Source organism: Musa acuminata, chromosome BXJ2-1 (assembly GCF_036884655.1).
Source record: "Musa acuminata AAA Group cultivar baxijiao chromosome BXJ2-1, Cavendish_Baxijiao_AAA, whole genome shotgun sequence".
Taxonomy (NCBI): Eukaryota; Viridiplantae; Streptophyta; class Magnoliopsida; order Zingiberales; family Musaceae; genus Musa; species Musa acuminata.
The window spans coordinates 17,625,581-17,647,441 of record NC_088338.1 but is presented as its reverse complement, the minus strand read 5'-3'; the positions used below and the strand labels follow the sequence as shown (position 1 = coordinate 17,647,441).

General features: G+C 38.2%; 2 protein-coding genes across 2 annotated transcripts; both read left to right on the top strand.

The window, feature by feature from the left end:
• The first annotated feature begins 13,826 nt into the window (after positions 1-13,826).
• On the top strand, positions 13,827-17,030 carry LOC103999823 (protein NUCLEAR FUSION DEFECTIVE 6, mitochondrial). Its single transcript, XM_009421696.3, has 3 exons — positions 13,827-14,083; positions 14,188-14,309; positions 16,657-17,030. Exons 1-3 carry the CDS (start codon positions 13,941-13,943, stop codon positions 16,662-16,664), a joined length of 273 nt encoding a protein of 90 aa, XP_009419971.1. The 5' UTR covers positions 13,827-13,940; the 3' UTR covers positions 16,665-17,030.
• A 1,373-nt stretch (positions 17,031-18,403) lies between these two features.
• On the top strand, positions 18,404-21,439 carry LOC103999835 (protein DEHYDRATION-INDUCED 19). The gene is made up of 5 exons (XM_009421708.3): positions 18,404-18,697; positions 18,823-18,983; positions 19,912-19,989; positions 20,079-20,356; positions 21,114-21,439. The coding sequence occupies exons 1-5, from the start codon at positions 18,616-18,618 to the stop codon at positions 21,223-21,225; spliced, it is 711 nt and encodes a 236-aa protein (XP_009419983.2). The 5' UTR covers positions 18,404-18,615; the 3' UTR covers positions 21,226-21,439.
• Positions 21,440-21,861: the final 422 nt, after the last annotated feature.

Here is a 21,861-nt window from a genome sequence, read left to right as displayed (position 1 = left end):
AGCAACTTTTCGCTTCTCTTTAGACTACAAGCTAGCAATTTTTTACGATATACAAGTTAGCAAAACCTTCGAAAGCAAATGCAAGATAACTTTCTTGTGTAGGCTCATGATTATTGCTTCCTATTGTAATGTGCAGGTTGCAAGTCTTGCTTCTTGAGATATTCAAGATAGTGATGTTCAAGAAGACAACTTTTGCTTCTTGAAATAAGCAAGTTAGCAATCTTTGCTACTTAAGATAGGCAAGCTAGCAATCAAGTTTTTGTATCTTCTTGACTTGTGCAAGCTAGCTATCTCCCCCTTTGTCATTGTCAAAAAGAAAGGAAGAATACAGTTTTGTAGTTCTTTTTCCTTTTACAACGATTTCAAAATCATGACAAAGGATGAATAATCAAGTTATGAATGTCAAGACAATTTTTTATCATGAATATTTTATCATTGCATGCATCATTATCATAAGTTGAAGTATAATATCATATCATCATTCATAATTACATTAATGTTTCAATATAGCAATTTCTTTTCAAAATGTGTAACTTAGCACTCATCATGATTTACATCATTTGCAATACATCACATCATAATTAGAAAGTACAAGTATTGCATGCATAATTGCAAATCATAAATGTTTCATATCATGATGGTATCAATTTTGTCAAATTATATCCTACCATGCATGATTAATAACTCCTCATTTGTATTTCATGCATTATTTCATTTCATCTCATAAGGAATATCAAGAAAAGTTATTGGATGAGGAGATAAATATTTTATGAATACACAGAATTGTATAAAAATCATATCATAAGTGTTTCGTGTATTCATATTATCACATGAAGCATATTATCATTTTTGAGATTCATAACATGAATAACGTTATTACTATTTTATCAAAATCAATTTCGAGATTCACACAATATTATGAAATCATTAATCTCGATAAGATGGGAAAAGCATTTTCTTTTTAAGTGATTCTTTTAACACATCATAAAAAACTCATTCATAATTCAAGTGATTTACAAGATATCATAAATGAATTTATCACTTGTATCGAGAACTCTAGAGATAGAAAATGATTGAAGCATTTAACATGATTGATGCATGATTCATATTTAAAGTGTATCTTATGTCGTAAATACGAATCAAGCATTTGTCAAATCTGAAATCATCCTCAAAATTATATTCAATAAATTCATGTATGACAAGCATAGATTTATTGAAAAATCAATAAGATAGAGGATTACATTTCAAGTGTTCATCAATTGTAGCATTTCATCATATAGTAAGATATCAATGCGTAAAACTGTGAAGCAAGATTTTGTTTGATATCTTGATACAGGGCATGATGTACACATTTCGAATATTTTGGCAAGTGTAGCATTGCATCACATGGTAAGATATCAGCTCGTATGATGCAAATTTTTGTTTGATATCTTGATACAGGGCATATAGCAATGATAGCAATCATATATTTCTTGGTGATGCAAGCATGGGATAATCATAGCATAGTGTTTATAGCATCAATTCATATATTTCTCCCCTTTTTTAAGTGTTTCATCTTAAGTGATCGATTTCATGTTAGCATGCCTTTTCATTTATGTCAAATGAAAACATGCATCAACGTTTAGGATCGTAAAATGAATTTCATCATAAGACCATCAATCACAAAAATCATCATGTATATCTCATGCATGAAATTGTCAATCGAAATATTTAATTTCATCATTATGCATTTCTTCAAATCAAACATGATCTTTAATCAAAATCGAGAAATAACAATGAAAATCAACGTAATGCACATTATTACTTCTTAACCATGATTTCATATTTTCAATCAAGATCATTTTATTTGTTTATCATAAAATATGCAATATTATCATTTTCGAAATTACTTAGTATGATCATAATAATTTTTTTTTTAACATGTAATTTTTAAGAAAATTAATTCTAAACTAAAAGAGAAAAATACATCATGAAAGCATCAAGTAATTTCAAAATAAATTAGGGGGATTTCGATTACCTCATCATTGTGGGCTGTTAAGGCGTAGTTTGCCGCCTTGCTTTTGTTGACTTTCTCTTCTTCGGAGGAGCTCGATTCATCCCAATTTTTGTTCTTCTTCTTGCGTTTAAAGCAAGTAGTTTGATTCTTTTTGCTTTTTAATTTTCGTTTCATTTGTAGTTTAAGTTCACCATCACTTGAGCTTATGCTCGAGTGGTCTTCAAATGTTCTATGTCCCAAATCCTTCCTGTTCTTTGGAAGGTTGTTTTGTTCATCATTGTCCTCATCACTTGAGTCATCGCTCAAGTGGCATTCATTTGTCCAGAGTTCCAAATCCTTCCTGTTCTTTGGAAGGTGGTTCTCAAGTTCTTCACGTGCATTGCACGTCATTTCATATGTGATCAATGAACCAATTAGTTCTTCAAGTGGAAATTGGTTCAAGTTTTTTGATTCTTGAATAGCAGTTACTTTTGAATCCCAAGTTTTAGAAAGTGAGTGCAAAACTTTGTTAACGAGTTCAAAATCCGAAAAGCTTTTACCAAGTGATTTTAAACCATTGACGACATCCGTAAAACGGGTGTACATGTCAACAACGGTTTCGCTTGGTTTCATATGAAAAACCTCGAAATCATGCAGTAAAATATTAACTTTCGAGTCTTTGACTCTACTAGTTCCCTCGTGCGTGATTTCAAGAGCACGCCAAATATCGAAAGCCGTTTCGCACAAAGAAACCCGATTGAACTCATTTTTGTCCAAAGCGCAAAATAAGGCATTCATAGCCTTTGCGTTTAAAGAAAAATACTTCTTCTCTAAATCCGACCATTCGTTCATCGGTTTAGAGGGAAGTTGAAAACTGTTTTCAATGATATTCCATACATCCAGATTTAGAGAAATCAAGAAAACTCTCATTCGAGTTTTCCAATAAGTGTAGTCCAATCCGTTAAAGAACGGTGGACGAAAGACCGAAAAGCCCTCTTGAAGAGCCATTTCTCTCGGGTGTAAATCCGAAATGAGAAATACCCCGCTCTGATACCAATTGTTAGGATCGAGAGCACTAAGAGGGGGGGGGGGTGAATTAGTGCAGCGGAAATTTTACAGCGATTAAAACCGAAAGCTGCGTTCGTTCGATAGAAACTATTATGATGCAAAAGATGATTCACAGTTTGTATCTAAGTGCAGTTTGCGTCTAAGCGCAGATTGCGTCTAAGCGCAGTTTGCGTCTAAACACAGTTTGCGTCTAAGCGCAGTTTTGCGTCTAAGCGCAGTTTGCGTCTAAACACAGTTTGCGTCTAACCGCAGTTTTGCGTCTAAGCGCAGATTACGTCTAAACGCAGATTTACGTCTAAACTCAGATTTACGTCTAAACGCAGTTTTACGTCTAAACGTAGATTTACGTCTAAACGCAGTTTTACGTCTAAACGCAGATTTACGTCTAAACTCAGATTTACGTCTAAACGCAGTTTTACGTCTAAACGCAGATTTACGTCTAAACGTAGTTTTACGTCTAAACGCAGATTTACGTCTAAACGCAGATTTACGTCTAAACGCAGTTTTACGTCTAAACTTTGAAACTCGTTTGTATACTCGCAGAAGGTAGTATGCAGTTGAAATCAAGACGTAAACGTGAACTGAGATCTGATGATTGTGCGAGGAAAGCCGATTTACGTCTAAATGCAGTTTTACGCCTAAATGCAGTTTTACGTCTAAATGTTGAAACTCGTTCGTAAAATTGCAGAGGACAGTTTGCAGTTATCCATAGAATCAAAATGTAAGTGTAAACTGCAAAGAAACTCGTTCGTAAAAGCACGGAAGACGGTTCTGCAGAATCAAACGTAAACGTAAACTGTAATGTAAGAAAACATGAATTTACGTCTGAATGCAGATTCGGAAGAACAGCACTTAGAACTTGTTCGTGAAAGCGCAGAGAGCAGTAGTAATGAAGGAGGTTTGCAGTAATGATAAAGTGCTCAAAAATAAACGCAAACCAGAGATTTAGAGTGGTTCGGTCAGCCTTGACCTACTCCACTTTTGGCTTCCTCCACCGACGAGGTCGCCGACGTCAACTAGGGGCCTTCCTTCAATAGGCGAAGGCCAACTACCCTCTTACAGATTCACTCCTTTTGACGGGCTCAGGAGACAACCCTTACAAATGTTTTCTCTCCTCTCTTTACAACTCAAACTTGAAGAACAGAAAGAGGAGGAAAACTAGCAGTTTTGAGCTCTAAGAACCACTGAAAAGATCAAGATTTCGGCTTGAGTTCTTGCTGTCTCAGTGCTGAATGGGTGGGGTATTTATAGGCCCCAACCCAATTCAAATTTGGAGCTCAAAACGATCAAATCCCGGAATTCCGGGATCAGGCGGTTGCACCTCCTGACTGGAGAGGTTGCACCGCCTGGCAGAGCTCGAAGACTGAGCTCAGGCGGTGCCACCTCTTGACAGAGGCGGTTGCACCTCTCTGCCAGAGCTCGAAGACTGAGCTCAGGCGGTGCCACCTCTCTGTCAGGGAGGTTGCACCGCCCAGTCTTGCTCGAAGACTGAGCTCAGGCGGTGCCACCTCCTGGCTGGGGCGGTTGCACCTCCCAGCCTCGTTGGAAGACTTAGCCTGGGCGGTGCTACCTCCTGGCTGGGGCGGTGCCACCTCTTTCACTATTTCAGCTCACTTGGTTTGGCTCCAAACTTGGCTCAAACCAGTCCGAACTTGGGCCTAATTGACCCCTACTTGGGTTATAGGATTAACACCTAATCCTAACCCTAATTAACGTGCTAACTATGATTTTAAAGACATTTTATAAGCTATTACAAAGTCCGCAAGTCAAGACTTCTTCTGGCGAGCTTTCGGCAAACTTCCGACGGTCTTCCGATGAACTCTCGGAAACCATTCTGCGGACTCCCGGCAAGCTCCTAGACTTCACGATTTGTTCTTAGCGAGTTCCAACGAGCTTCTTCGGCAAGCTCCGATCTTTCTCGGCGAGCTCCGCGAACTCCCAACGAACCTTCGGACTTCCGTCGAACTCTCGAACTTGCAACAAATCCTTCGCGCTTGACTCCGACACTTTGTTTCGCTTTATGTCTTCATCGTTATCATAGTTAATCCTGCACAATTAATGCAAAACTTCGATCGAGACAATTAATCCTAAGCAATTAACCAAGTTGTCCGGCATGTCATTGGTCCCTCGACGCTTCGTCCGATTCTTCGGCGCATCGTCCTTTCCTGCAGCCTATTGCCCAATCGGCCTGTTGACTCTGCAACTCCGATATCCTTGGCACAATACCCGCTCTTCTTGGCCCGATGCCCGAGTCCACGGCCCGAAGCCTTCTGTCGATACGTCGACCGATCCACCGGCCCGACGTCCAATCTTCTGACATGTTCCTCCGGCACAACATGATGTTCCTGCTTTAATTGTCTCATCCTGATCAAAGCATCCTGCGTCACTCAAAACGCAGATTAAATCATAAACATATATCAAGTAGTTTCATTATCAAAATACGAGATTCAACAGAAACTTGAGCTCTGGCGGTGCTACCTCTTGACAGAAGAGGTTGCACCGCCCAGTCTCGCTCGGAGACTAAGACCGGGGCGGTGCCACCTATTGGCTGGGGCGGTTGCACCACCCAGTCTCGCTGGGAGACATAGCCTGGGCGGTGCTACCTCCTGGCTTGGGCGGTTGCACCTCCCACAGCAATCAGGGTCCGAATGGGTTAATCCATTCGGCCCAATTTGATTCTTTCAGGGGGCCCAATTGCCCCAAGATTAAGCTAACGGGATCACCTCCCATTTCTAATTTAATCAATGTGCTAACTACGATTATTTCCTAAGACATATTCTGTAGCTTGCTCCGGTGCGTCAATCGCTTCTTCCGGCGAGTTTCCGGCGAACTTCCGTCGATCATCCGACGAACCCTCGGTGATCCTCCTGCGGACTTCCGGCAAACTCCTGGACTTGCGACGATCCATTTGGCAAGTTCCGACGAGCTCCTTTGGCAAGCTTCTGGACTTCTCGGATTTGTTCCCGTAGAACCTCCGACGACTGTCCGAACTTCCGTCGAGCTCTCAAACTCCCAACGTGATCATTGTCATGACTCCGACGCAACTCCTGCGCATGTCTTACTTTCATCGTAGTTAATCCTGCACACTTATCTCAACACACAGATTAGACAAACAAATGACAATTGACTTCATCATCAAAATCCGAGATTCAACAATCTCCCCCTTTTTTATGATGACAATCAATTGATAATGGAGTTAACCTTAACTCCCCCTGTCTATATGCCATACTTCTTGAATTTAAAAACTTTATAAATTCAAGAGACATATTCCCATCATGATTCCTATCATGATGTATCTCTTTGAAGATGATGTCAAGGCTTGACATTCATTTTCAAATATAACAAGTTTGAATGATGGTTATTGTAGCAATTCATCATATTGTAAGATATCGACATGTAAAGCTGTGAAGCAAGATTTTGATATCATTACATGATGTACACATTTCGAATATTTTAGCAAGTGTAGCATTGCATCACATGGTAAGATATCAGCTCGTACGATGCAAATTTTTGTTTGATATCTTGATACAGGGCATATAGCAATGATAGCAATCATATATTTCTTAGTGATGCAAGTATGGCCTAATCATAGCAATGATAGCAATCATATATTTCTTGGTGATGCAAGTATGGCCTAATCATAGCATCAGTGATAGCAACCATATCAACATCAGTGATAGCAAACATATCAATTCATATATTTCTCCCCCTTTGTCATAAAAAAAAAGCATGGTAGATGTGATTCCAGGAGAACAATATAAGCAGGTTATCAAGCACATAAAGGAAGGCATGACACGTATAATGCTTTGAAAACCTCTTCTCCTTGCATGTTATAATTCTTTGTGCATGAAAGAGGAAACTCATTTTTTCCAAAAATAAGAGTGTACAGGAAAATCCGATTTTTAGCATTCAAATAGTTAAGCAAATCTGAAAATGAAATGAACTTTTCCAAAATATAATTTCTAACATGTTATTTGATCAAGTAATACCAAAGCATGTAATACTAATCAAGTGATTTGATCATTCAATAAAGTCCGAAAAATAATTTTAGCTAGTTTAAGTATTCGGACACATCAACATTCCTAATTCTCTTCTTATAAAATCAAATTATTCTTCACTGAGAGGTTTTGTAAAAATATCAGCTAGTTGATGTTTAGTATCAATGAACTCTATGATTACATCATGATTCGTAACATGATCTCGTATAAAGTGATGTCTGATATCAATATGTTTTGTTCTTGAGTGTTGTATAGGGTTCTTTGTTAAGCATATTGCACTTGTGTTATCACATTTAATTGGAATATTTTTAAGATGAACTTTATAATCTTCTAAGGTGTTTTTCATCCATACAACTTGTGCACAGCATGCACTTACTACAATATATTCAGCTTCGGTTGTTGATAGTGCAACCGAGTTTTGTTTCTTAGATGACCAGGAAACAAGGGCATGTCCTAAGAATTGACATGTTCCTGATGTGCTTTTTCTATCTAATCTACAGCCAGCAAAGTCCGCATCAGCATAAGCAATTAACTCAAGATTCTCTGATTTTGGGTACCATAATCCTAGATTTGTGGTACCATTAAGATATCTGAGTATTCTTTTAACTGCTTTGAGATGAGATATCTTAGGGTTTGATTGAAATCTAGCACAAAGTCCTACATTGAACATGATGTATGGTCTTGTTACAGTGAGGTAAAGTAAACTTCCTATCATACCCCTATAAGTTTTTTGATCAAAGCTTTCTCCACTTTCATCAATTTCTAACTTAGTGGAGGTGCTCATAGGAGTGTTAATGGCTTTTGAGTTCTTCATATTAAACTTCTTTAGTAAATTCATAGCATATTTAGTTTGACTAATAAAGATGCCATTGCTTAGGTGTTTGATTTGTAAACCTAAGAAGAATGTTAACTCTCCCATTAAACTCATTTCGAATTCAAGACTCATAGTTTTAGCAAAAGATTCACAAAGAGATTCATTCGTAGAACCAAAGATAATATCATCAACATAAATTTGAACAATGAGAAAATTATTTTCAAAATTCTTGATGAATAATGTAGTATCAACCTTGCCTTTTATGAAATTATTTTCAATGAGAAAAGAACTAAGTCTCTCATACCAAGCCCTTGGAGCTTGTTTTAAACCATAGAGAGCTTTAGTTAATCTAAACACATGATTACGGAGATTATTATTTTCAAATCCAGGAGGTTGTTCAACATAGACTTCTTCGGAAATAAAGCCATTAAGAAAAGCGCTTTTAACATCCATTTGAAACAATTTAAAATTATTACTACTAGCGTAGGCAAAGAGCATCCTTATGGCTTCTAATCGAGCCACAGGAGCAAAGGTTTCTTCATAATCGATACCTTCTTCTTGGTTAAAACCTTTGGCCACTAATCTAGCCTTGTTTCTAACCACGATACCATTTTCATCTTGCTTGTTTCTAAAAACTCATTTAGTACCAATAACTAAATGGTCATTTGGCCTAGGAACAAGCGTCCACACCTCATTTCTCTCAAATCGATTCAATTCATCTTGCATTGCGATAATCCATGAATCATCTTTCATGGCTTCATCAACACATTTGGATTCAATTTGGGAGAGAAAGGTGGCGTTGGCACAAAAATTTTTAAAAGAAGATTGTGTTTGAACCCCCTTTGATGTGTCACCTAAGATTAGCTCGTTAGGATGAGCATCTACATACTTCCAATCCTTGGGTAAGGAAATATGGGAAGTGGATGCATCCATGTTGCCAGTTGGAGACGGGGTTTCATTTAAATTCAAGGAATCAAAATTAACATCATCATCAAGATCATTTTTCCTAATTTCGAAAATCTCATTGAAAACAACATGAATGGATTCTTCAATAATTAAAGTTCTTTTATTGAAGATACGAAAAGCTTTAGAAACCGAAGAATAACCAAGAAAGATTCCTTCATCGGATTTAGCATCAAATTTTCCTAAGTTATCCTTTTCATTCAAGATAAAACACTTACACCCAAAGACTTTAAAATATGAAACATTGGGTTTTTTGTTATTCCATAACTCATAAGGAGTTTTGGTGAGTAGGGGTCTTACTAGAACTCTATTCAAAATATAGCATGCAGTGTTTACGGCTTCGGCCCAAAAATATTTGGGTAGGCTATGTTCATTCAACATGGTTCTTGCCATTTCTTGTAAATTTCGATTTTTTCTTTCTACTACCCCATTTTGTTGAGGATTTCTTGGAGTAGAGAAATTATGGTTGTATCCATTGAGTTCACAGAATTCTTGGAAATCATGGTTTTGAAATTCTCCACCATGATCACTTCTAATTGACGAAATCATAGAACCCTTCTCATTTTGAACAAGTTTACAAAACTTGGTAAAATATCTAAAGCATTCATTTTTCTGTTTTAAGAAGTAGGTCCATGTATATCTGCTATAGTCATCAACAATGACAAAGGCGTATTTGCTACCTCCTAGACTCGATGTAGAGATTTGTCCGAACAAGTCCATATGGATCAATTGTAAGGGCCTAGAGGTGCTTATTTGATTCTTAGTCTTGAAACTACCCTTAATTTGTTTACCTAATTGGCAAGCATCACATACATTATCTATGATGAACTTGATATGAGGAATTCCTCTTACAAGTTCTTTAGATGATATTTGAGTGATTAGTTTCATGCTAGCATGACCTAATCTTCTATGCCATAGCCAAGCATCCTCATTCAAAACCGAAAAACACATTTCATTACACAAATCATTTATGTCAACAGTGTATACGTTATTTTGTTTTAATGCAATCATGGACATGTTTTTATGTGATTTTTCAATGATGCAAGCATTAGATTCGAATTTGACACTGTATCCTTTATCACATAAATGACTAATGCTCAAGAGGTTATGTTTTAAACCATCAACTAACAAAACATCTTCAATAAAGAAGTTGGATTTGTTACCTATGGTTCCTTTGCCAATGATTTTACCCTTGTTGTTGTCTCCGAAGGTGACATAGCCTTCGTCTATGCTAGTGAGCTTAGAGAATTGAGATGGATCTCCGGTCATATGCCTTGAGCATCCACTATCAAGGTACCATCTCTTGCTCTTAGCTTGCGATGGTGTGGGTTTCTACAAGAAAGGATGATTTTTAGGTACCTATTTGCTTTTGGGTGCCTCAAAGATAGATCTACATTGTTTATCATGTTGCATAGATTTTATCATGGTTCCTTTAGGAACCCAAGTCAGTTTGTTTGGACTTATTTTCTTGAATGGACAATAATGCGTCTTGTGTCCAAATTTGCAACAAAAGTTGCATTTGGTTTGGTGTTGAACATGTAAGATGGGGCCTTTTATGAAGGTGGTTGGATTTCGGTGAGGACTTCTCACAAATCCAATTCCACTCCTTTTTGGAATGTGACCCTTGTTTGCAAGGATCATGTTCAATGACTTGCTATCAACCTCGAATTTCTTCAAGGTGTCCTTAAGTAGCAGGTTTTCTTTTTGGAGAGTTTCTAGATCATGGCATTTGATACATGAATTTAAACTATCATGATATTCAGTTTTTAACTTATCAAAATCACAAGTAAGACTATCATGCTCCTTTTTTAGCAATTTGTATTTTCTATTGATAATCTTGCATTCATCAAATAAGTCATGGAAGGCATTTAATAATTCATCGAAAGATAAATCAGCATCTAATAAATTCGTTACCTCATCTCCGATGGCCATTAAGGCGTAATGAGCAACTTGCTCTGTGTTGGACTCCTCTTCTTCGGATGCGCTCGAATCATCCCATGTTGCTTTGAGCGCCTTCTTCTTTGTTGTTCTCTTTTTGGCTTGGGGACAATCACTCTTGTAGTGTCCCGGCTTTTTGCACTCATAGCAAATAACTTGGTCCTTCTTGGGTTCAAGTTTATTTTTAGTGTCATTCTTAAACTTGTTTCTTTTAATGAACTTTTTAAATTTTCTTGTTAGAAGTGCCAAGTTATCGTCATAGTCCTCATCACTTGAGTTTTCTTTCAAGTGGTCTTCCAAAGTTCTAAGTGTCATATCCTTCCTGTTCTTTGGAAGGATGTCTTCTTGCTCTTCATGAGCTTTGCAAGTCATCTCATAGGTCATTAATGACCCAATTAGTTCTTCAAGAAGGAAGTTGTTTAGATCTTTTGTCTCTTGAATAGCAGTGACTTTAGGATCCCAACTCTTAGGAAGGGATCTTAGAATCTTATTTACGAGCTCAAAATCCGAAAAGCTTTTTCCGAGTCCTTTTAGACCGTTGACGACATCCGTGAAACGGGTAAACATGTCGCCAATAGTCTCACTCGGTTTCATTCGGAAAAGTTCGAAAAAGTGTAACAAAAGATTGATTTTTGACTCTTTCACTCTACTTGTGCCTTCATGAGTCACTTCGAGTGTGTGCCAAATATCGAATGTAGTTTCACAAATAGAAACACGATTAAACTCGTTTTTATCAAGTGCGCAAAATAAGGCATTCATAGCCTTTGCATTGAGAGCGAAAGCCTTCTTCTCAAAATCATTCCAATCGATCATTGGAAGAGAAGACTTCGAAAAACCATTTTCGACAAGATTCCAAAGTTCAACATCCATAGAGATAAGAAAGATCCTCATTCGGGTCTTCCAATAGGTGTAGTCCGTCCCATTAAACATGGGTGGACGTGTAATAGAATGGCCCTCTTGGTTTCCGGAGTAAGCCATCTCTCTTGGGTTTTAATCCGTTTGAGAGTTAACCGGGCTCTGATACCAATTGTTAGGATTGAGAGCACTAAGTGGGGGGGGGGTGAATTAGTGCAGCGGAAAACTTTCTGCGATTAAAATCGAAAGCTGCGTTCGACCGATAAAAATAACTTCTGTATGAAAGTTGATACTAATCAATGTTAATGTCAAACTAAGCAGGCAGTTTGCAGCTATGATGAAAACCAGAATATCGGCGCAAATTGAAATCCGAAGTTCGTACGAAGAAACTGATTTACGTCTAAATGCTGATTCGTAAATCACTTGATTAGATAAGACGCGGTTTAAGCAGGAGTATAAAGGCAGTGTGCAATATTGGTAAAGCTCAAAACGTAAATGCAATCTGCAATATGATGATCATACGAGAAAGCAGATTTACGTCTAAATGCAGATTTACGTCTAAACGCAGATTTACATCTAAACGCAGATTTACATCTAAACGTTGAAACTTGTTTGTAAAATCGCAGAGGGCAGTAACTATTGAGAAGTTTGCAGTGAAGGTAAAATGCTTAAAGGAAATGCAAACTGAGATTTAGAGTGGTTCGGTCAATCTTGACCTACTCCACTTTTGGCTTCCTCCACCGATGAGGTCACCGACGTCAACTAGAGGCCTTCCTTCAATAGGCGAAGGCCAACCACCTTCTTACAGATTCACTCCTTTTGACGGGCTTAGGAGACAACCCTTACAGAAGTTTTCTCTCCTCTCTTTACAACTCAAACTTTGAAGAACAGAAAGAGGAGAACTAGCAGTTTTGAGCTCTAAGAACCACAGAAAGACAGCAAGATTTCGAGTGTGTGTTCTGTGCTTTCAGTGCTGAATGGGTGGGGTATTTATAGGCCCCAACCCAGTTCAAATTTGGAGCTCAAATCTGTCAATTCCCGGAATTCCGGGATCAGGCGGTTGCACCTCCTGACTGGGGCGGTTGCACCGCCTGGCAGAGCTCGAAGACTGAGCCTCTGGGTGGTGCCACCTCTGTCAGGGGTGGTTGCACCTCTCTGCCAGAGCTCGAAGACCGAGCTCAGGCGGTTGCACCGCCTGGCAGAGCTCGAAACTTGAGCTCTGGCGGTGCTACCTCTTGACAGAAGAGGTTGCACCGCCCAGTCTCGCTCGGAGACTGAGCCCGGGGCGGTGCCACCTCTTGGCTGGGGCGGTTGCACCACCCAGTCTCGCTGGGAGACATAGCCTGGGCGGTGCTATCTCCTGGCTTGGGCGGTTGCACCTCCCACAGCAATCAGGGTCCGAATGGGTTAATCCATTCGGCCCAATTTGATTCTTTCAGGGGGCCCAATTGCCCCAAGATTAAGCTAATGGGATTACCTCCCATTTCTAACTTAATCAATGTGCTAACTACGATTATTTCCTAAGACATATTCTGCAGCTTGCTCCGGTGCGTCAATCGCTTCTTCCGGCGAGTTTCCGGCGAACTTCCGTCGATCATCCGACGAACCCTCGGTGATCCTCCTGCGGACTTCCGGCAAACTCCTGGACTTGCGACGATCCACTTGGCAAGTTCCGACGAGCTCCTTTGGCAAGCTTCTGGACTTCTCGGATTTGTTCCCGCAGAACCTCCGACGACTGTCCGAACTTCCGTCGAGCTCTCGAACTCCCAACGTGATCATTGTCATGACTCCGGCGCAACTCCTGCGCATATCTTACTTTCATCGTAGTTAATCCTGCACACTTATCTCAATACACAGATTAGACAAACAAATGACAATTGACTTCAACATCAAAATCCGAGATTCAACAATATCTAATATAGATTATCTAATTAGATAGAGTCATACTCAGATTTTTTTTTCATTTATGGAGTTTGATTATTTAAATTTAATTTGATTGATTCAGAATAAAGACATAATTAAAAAGTATAAGTTATATAATGTCGTTTTAGTGATTATAATCAATTACGAAAATATTAAGTGACTTTCTTAACTGATTAAACATATATTAAGTGTCTTTCATAAACATATTTGTTTGTTTGTTTTTTTTCTTGTCATAGATATAAGCAGTACAAATTTTGTCATTCAAAATTAACGAGGGGTAATAAATTTGAAGGACAATTCGACATTTCCAAACTTCTCACGCGGAACCCCCAAAACCCTCGCCGCTCGCTCCGCCTTCCCCGTCCCGTTTCGAGATCTAAACTGTAGTCCACTCGCTTTGACCGCCATGATCGTCGCCGCCGCCCGTAGGTCGCTCATGCGCTCGTCTTCCCTGCGGAGCGCCGCCGCAGCTAGAATCGGAGCCTCGCGCGCTTCTCTACGCTCGCCTCCGATGTTGAGGCCTGCCGCCACTCCCTCCCGTATCTTAAGGTATTTGTTGTCCCAAGTGCCTCTTAGGGCTTTGATTTGATCTGTTCCCTTCTCGATCCTCGTCTTTTTCGTCGATGACGCTTATCATCTTCAGAACCTATTAGGTCTCCAGTTGAGACGATCTTCTGTGTGGAGTCCCTGCTGCCGATGCACAGTGCCACGGCGTCGGCACTGATGACATCAATGCTCGCCGTTTCGCGCAGGGGTTATGGGTGGCTTTCTGAAGGTGAACTCCAAAACCCTTATTTGACTGCATTTCTCTATGGGTTACGTATAACTACTTTCAGCAATTTGTTTCTTTGGACCTGTTAATTCTGATCTTCTTGTAATGAATTATGTAAAATTGCGTGTTTTAGCTCTTGCTGTTGCGTTTCTTTCCATGATATTATCAAGGTTTATCGTGGATTTTAGCATGCAATTAAGATACTTGAAAAAGATACGTAAACCTTTAGTCTTCGAGAGAAAGCAATAAAATGACTGATCACAGTTTCGAGGGATTTTCACCTAATAATGCTTCTTTTGAGGCTTGCCTCTTGTACTTTAAGTTGAACACAGTGCTAAGAGCTGCACTTTGATTCCCAGAAGGGGTTTCTTTTACTTACACCTTACGATTAGTTTTTCACTTTTTTAATGATGCTTCTTTCTTATTGTTCATAAGGATGAGATTTACAAAGTCACATGAATGGTGTATACCATGGAATTTATGGTTGTGTATAGACTTAAAGGATTAAAAATGAAGAGATTTTGTAGAAGATAAAGTGATAGCAATGAAGTCATCCAAGATACAATAGATACTTGAAAATTAAGATGTCCATGGGTATCTACATGGTGCATGGCCTGACTGTAGGCTTAATGTGGCTTCGGTATGTGGGGATCCATGTGAACTGATAACAGTGTAGAAATAACCTTAACAAAGAATTAAGATATATGAATGTCCATGTGAAGACTGCTACAGCAGAAAAGAGTATGGGGCTTCTAACAGTATTTTACATCAGCAGATCCCTTTTTGTTCATCCCTGGTATATTTGTCCTTCAGACTATAATTTTTTGCTGGTGTCATGATCTGGATTTCTTTTTTGCATTTTGGTGTAAAACCGAAAGTAATACTGATTTTTTTTTTTGCATTCAACCAGCTGGAAATGATGACGTGTGACAAATACTAGGTGCAATCTAGCAAATAAGTTATCTGATCTTCTCAAAAATACAGGTTGGCATAATGAAAATTCATCTTTTTCTTGGTTAAATATCTGGTTGTATCATTCATGTTCTGATTGACTTGATATGTTTATCAAGGCAATTTTTGAGAGAATTAAGCAACTATTGCTCCGGTTCAGAACAACAGCTTTAAATAACCATGTTAGTGACTTACCACAATTTTCAAACGAAGTAGTGTGGTTTCATGAAAACATGAAATTGCTATTCAGTTATTTGAATTGCCATTTGCACTGAATATTTCTTGTTTCCCTTGACTAGGTGACTTGGGCTTCAGACTAGTAACATCCTTGTTTTCCTTAAATACTGCTTTCAGTTTATGTCATTGGTGCTGCCTGTTTATGTATGCTTGTCATGTGATTTCTCCATGTACTTTCTACTGACTTTTCGATAACAAGATGACTCATTTTATTAACTAGAATACCAAGAACATTTTGCATTTAGGTGAGGAAAGCACTATACTTTTGCACTCTTTATACAATGTCACCAAAATGAACAGATATATGATATATTGTGTTTACAGTACTTGCTAATGTTGATGTGTTATGATATTGAGTGTATCCATGCAGTATTTTGGTCATGAAACTCCTAATATGTTGAGACAGAGGTGGCTTGTTAAATCATGGTAGAAATTGATTCACATTGGTGTTGTGAACTTCAGCTAGATGAACCAGTACATTTTTTCTTTGTTCCCTTATATGTTGTATGGTCTCAACACATTTTCCATGTATTCTTAGAGCTTTGTGGAGCTCAAAAGTGAAAAGTGTGATAAAAAATTATGTTGGCATGCTTCCACCCACAAAATAAAACGAATGTCATTCTTTCTTTCTAATTTGTCATGCTGGTATGTTGTTAGTGATGAGTTCATTAGTATTAGTAGCTTAGTTTCTGGAAATGTTAGAATAATTGAACGATTCTGGAAGCATTAGAAATGCCTCCTTTTTTTGTTTAACATCAATTTTAAGTTAAACCCATATGTTTATGTTTTGCTTATGTTGTTCGTGGGACTTACGAGTTGTGTTATTTGAAGCTAGTCACCTATTATCTTGTATTTGCTAGCTGTATTTTAGACTGATGTTTTTAAAGGTGTCATATTTTGATTTTTTCTGGTTAATACGTGTCTGATATGTGCAAACTTGTTGATTTCTCATTTGTTAAACTCTGTGATTTCTTATAATGGAAGGTCTTTGAATTGAAACTGTCATCCCTCTTTAACATTTTGGTTTATTAATGCTGTATCTGATGTTTTCTGACTAGAAGTTTTGTCATAGAGGAAATTTTGGTATTTTTTGTTTACTGTGACTATTATGATTGATCACCATTTGAAGTTGTATCTGAGATACTTGGCCCTTGTGTTGCAGATGGATGAGTGGTAGATTTTCGAGGACACTGCACTGATCATGGAGCCACAGATTTCTTGATAATGAAAAATTTTCTGGAAGCAATTTACTGTAGGTATAGCTGCTGGAGACCAGTGGATGGTACAAATAAAACCATGCTTGTTGAGACTATTGGTTTCTGTTGCCCATTTCTTTCTTATTTCTCGAAGCAGAAATGTAGATTGTTTTCTTAAACAGTTGAGACATCACCGGCATGGATTAGCTGGCTGTCTGGGTTAAGCTTATGATGGGCTACTACTGTACTGTCTCGAGCAAAGTGAGAAATGCACACCTGTTTCATGGTTGTCGCAAAAGTAGTAAGAGGCCCAACTGCTCTTTGCTTGTTGCTTTTGTTACATGCTGTTGCTGAAGCCATTTTTCTCAATTTTTATTTACTTGCATTGCCTTTTTCCCTTGTCTGAATCATTTTTACGATTGGACCTAGACATAAAGGCATTGTAGTACAAGGCATGTTAGGTTTGGGGCAAGATGATACTTAAAAAGACTGGTTTATTCCATTCAAGGATTAAAAGATTTGCTATTGATATCATCAGCACTTAAAAAGTCCAAGTTTCCATTATTTGAAGTGGTATGCTAGGCTGTACGTGTGACAGGCTTTCTTTATATTCTCTACATGGCCAGCCAGTTTAGAGTGCTTAGGGTATTATTGGTTGTCATACGAGCTCTCATTCATGGTTACCTAAACCGGATAAGTGGGGGGTGCAAATGATAAGTGGTGAATGTGGGTTTTGATCTTAGAGATGTTGCAATAATATTATAAAGCAATTTACTACCTAAGTAGTTAGTATATTAGAAAATAATATGCAATGAGATTTTAAATCTTCATAAATTATATATACTATAATTGTTAATGTTTTAAATATAGTTTTGTACAATGAGTGTTTGAATCTTTAATTTAATTAATTTTTAAAGTGTTTTGAATCTTCAATTTAAGTGAGTTAGGTGTAAAAATTTATTTGTTTATTTATTTTTTACGTAAAGAAAATGAAGAAGTGGGAATTTGGGTTCAGGATTTTCGATAAATTGTCAAGGATTGTATAGCTGACACACTTTTTTTTTATTTTAGAAAAGACTATTAATACAAAAGTTGAGTTTAGTATTTGTTTTTGCTACATGTATATTCATGTACTTATATCCATATTTATTTTCTCGAATACACTCGTTCTAAAGCATCATTCATACAAAAATGCATTAACGTTATTAGCGGCGTCATCACATCTCTGAAGAATGTTTTCATGATTTATGGGAAAGTGGATTGAAGTGATGGAGATAAAAAAAGTCCAGTCAAGCTCGGCTGACTTGGAAGGTTCCGACTGCTTTCTTCTCCTCGAAAAAGGATGGACACGTGGATGTAAACCAAGCCGTCGCAATAAAGTTGTCTTCCTAACAGCCATACACAGCATCCACCCTTAATGAGTCTTATTAGTCCTCTCATGCACGTGTCAATATACCATTTGTCCAGTAGCTTAATTATTCTTGTCACCATAACTTGAAGTGGATCCTTAAACATACGGATGGGGACGAGTGAAAGGTACTAAATAAAATCAAGCTTGAAGATTCCATCTTTACCGTGCACGTGTGCCGAAAGCAAACGACACCCAAGAACTGGCGCGCCCTTGCCCGCTATTAGGGACACGTGGAGCACCGAGGTCGGGTCAAACAAAAGGAGGAGAACGAGCCACCATTTTTTATCCCCTCTCTCGGTCGATCTCGACATCTTCCTCTTCCGTCTTCCCTCTTCCCAACCCCAAACCCCCCCACCCCGCCCGCTTCTCTCTCTCTCTCGATCGCGAGTCCGTCGTCTTAGTATCGAAGAAATTTGAGCTAGCAGGAGGAGACGAGAAGGAACCGACTCCTCTTTGTCGGATTTCGAGGTCCGACGTCGCCGCCATCGAGATTTCTCGGGGGCGGACACGGTCGATGGATTCCGATCTCTGGATCTCTCGCCTCGCCGCCGCAAAGAGGCATTACTCGATTCAGCATCAGTACAGCTTCCAATCAGGTCATGCCCCGATCACTCCTCCGTCCGCCCTTCCTTCTCTTTGCTGTTCCCGTGGAACTCCATAGTTCGATTGGAATCCTTTTGCCTGTGTACTGTTTGCCGAGTTATAAATTGGATTTTGATAGATCGGTTGAGCATCGATGAGTTCGAGATGGAGGAGGAGGAGGAGGAGGAGGAGGAGGATGTCCGGCCGGATTTCCCCTGCCCCTACTGCTACGAGGATCACGACATCACGTCGCTGTGCTCCCACCTTGAAGAAGAGCATGCTTTCGAGTCCAAAGCCGCTGTGAGCATACAAACCCTATCTATCTAATGATATTAAGGAATGAATATGATGATAAATGTCAAAATAAATGAGTTTTCACCCAAAATTAATAGTATTAGTTTTTATTTTTCTTTGCTTTTATATATATATATATATATAGATCATATCTCATCTAACAACTTAACCTTTTAGATGCAATGATATTGATTATAAGTTTAATTTTGTATCGACACGACACGAAAGGTCCTTTGTTCAAAATTTATCGGGATCACGCTTGTAAAAAAAATATTTTTTGATTAATTTTCCGTGTTGAGTTGAGCAGTTTGCCCTCACACTCTATGGGAAGCATTAAAAAAATATAAATTAAGATTGTATCTCATCTGATAGTTTAAGCTCTTGGATGTAATAGCATTAATAAATAAATTTTAAATTTTAAAATAAAAAATTATAATCTAGAAAATATGATTTTAGGATTTCCTTGGCTTGGATGCTAAAGATCGTAAGCTTCCTCTATTAGGGAAACTTCCTAACCTTATTCAAAAGAAATTTCTAGAGTATAAACTATCGCCAAAGAAGTTTGATAAGTAGAATTGAATGCTAGTCTTATCTTTCTCTTTATTTGCACAAATCCCCGCTTATATTCTCATGTAGATGTCTCGGATCCTTTAGATTCCAAACTAGGGATTATTGTCTCTTTTGTGGTAGATTTGAAGCTCTTATAGTTTCTCTTGCCATGAAATATCCACTTTCTTTGATAATCAAACATGAGAGATCTAGCAATACGTGTAAATTAGACAAAGGGAGAATGAGTTTTTCGTAGAATCAGATGTGTCTTCTATTATTCATATATTTTAGTGGTCATCAAGTTAATGAGTTAATTATCCCATCGAGCTAAATCATGACACCATCTATTCCAGAAAATTATATTTGCTCGGTTTTCTTTTGACAGGTTTGCCCTATCTGCACTATAAAGGTTACAAAAGATATGCTGAACCACATCATCTTCCAACATGGGCACATATTCAAGATATCCTTTACACTGTGTTACAACTTATAAATCATGCTGTCATGTGATCGTAAAGATCTTATCACTTGTTTTCTTTGACAAAGGATTACCTGCAAAGACATCGAAGATTACGCAGATTTGGGATACCTAGCGGTCACACACTCTCTCTTTTCGGGAGGGATTTGTATGAGTCTCATTTGCAGGTGCTTTCGGGAAGTGCTGGTTACGGATCAAACCACATCGATGAGTCAAATATCGCAGCTGATCCATTTCTTTCGACACTTCTGATGAACTTTCCAACATCTGGGGCAGAAGAAGCTTCAAAACCTTCCCCCGATGAGAATTCTTATAGGAAAAAGGAATCAATTTTACCTTATTCAAAATTAAGGTAATTTATGTTTTTTTTTTCCTTAAATAAGCATTGATTTCTGCCGATATATGGTCTTAGCATAAAAGGTTGTAAATTGGTAATGTTTGGTGCTTAAGACATTTAACAAGAGGATCACAAAAAGTAAAACTCGGACTTGATTTTGGATATTATAATCAACTTAGTGGCTTAATGCTAAATGTAAGCGATAATTGGTATTTGAATGTGAGAATATTCCTATCTTCCATGTTAACCTGGTTGGAAGAACAATGGAGTCCTATCGAATGAGAGGCTCAGTTGATGTTAATGCATGAGGCCCCCCTCGCCCGCCAATGCAGGGTCTAGGGATGTTTAGGATTGTTATTGGTGGCTTTGATTGCCTAAATGCTTTGTCCTCATTCGTATTATTACTGCAAACACCTTGTCATCTGTTTCTTCTTGTTCTTCTTAACTGGTGAGACGTATCATCGGACTGTTAGGTTTATGAGCTACAATTATATGAGCATCGATTCTTTGTACATATTAGAAGGCATACACATATGTATCCAACCGTCAACGGGAAACAAGGCCAAATTGCAGTAGATCTTCAAAATAATTGCATGTGCCACTACTTGGGTGGATATTGGACTTAATGTTCTGATTATATTCATGCTCTGACATGTCTGATCTGCCTTTGCGGTTCTCAGTAGTCGCATGAAAAAACTCCTTTGAGAAATGATCTCATCATCATTGCTTAATGGCACCTATTTCTCATCTGAGAAACTTTCTTTCATAACAGTTTGAACGCTTCTTCATTGGCATGCGAGCAAAAGGAACAAAGGCAAAAACAGGCCACAGGTAGAGCAGATTTTGTGCAGGATCTACTTGTCTCCACTCTTTTTGGTGATTAAGAAAGCTGGGGGACATGTTGCTGATGCTACATGGAGGCCATTTTGGTTTCATCTTCCTGCCTTTTAGATGCAAGGTTAAGTTTGGCGTATGTAAACTACCTTAGATTATGTTTACAGTGCAACCGCCCACTTTGCAGAATATGATGCATCATATGTATTAATCAGTTTTAACAATGCTATACGTAGTAATGATGCAGCATACGTATTTCAGAAACATCATATGTGCATGCTATTCTTATGCACTGAGTTTGATGATTAGTGGATGGAGGACTGTATTTGCAAACATAACTGAATCTCTAAAGAGAATTATGTTAAACGACAAACATTAGAATAGCCTTACTACAATTTCAATTATTATGAGACCCGTGTTAGTAGTCTTATGGTCGGATCAACGTGTTTGCATACTACCCAATTAGGACGGTTTGCATACTAAATCAACGGTTGGACCAATAAATACCCATAGAAACATGCCAAAAAGACCAGTTTAGTAAACCGCGATTATATTATACTCCCAACCTTTTTAGGTCATGATTTCAAATATCGGTTGGTAGGTACCAATTGGTACTTAAATTTTTAATAATTTCTTCAGTATATATATATAGTTATATAGTATTCAGATTATCAAAACGTATATAG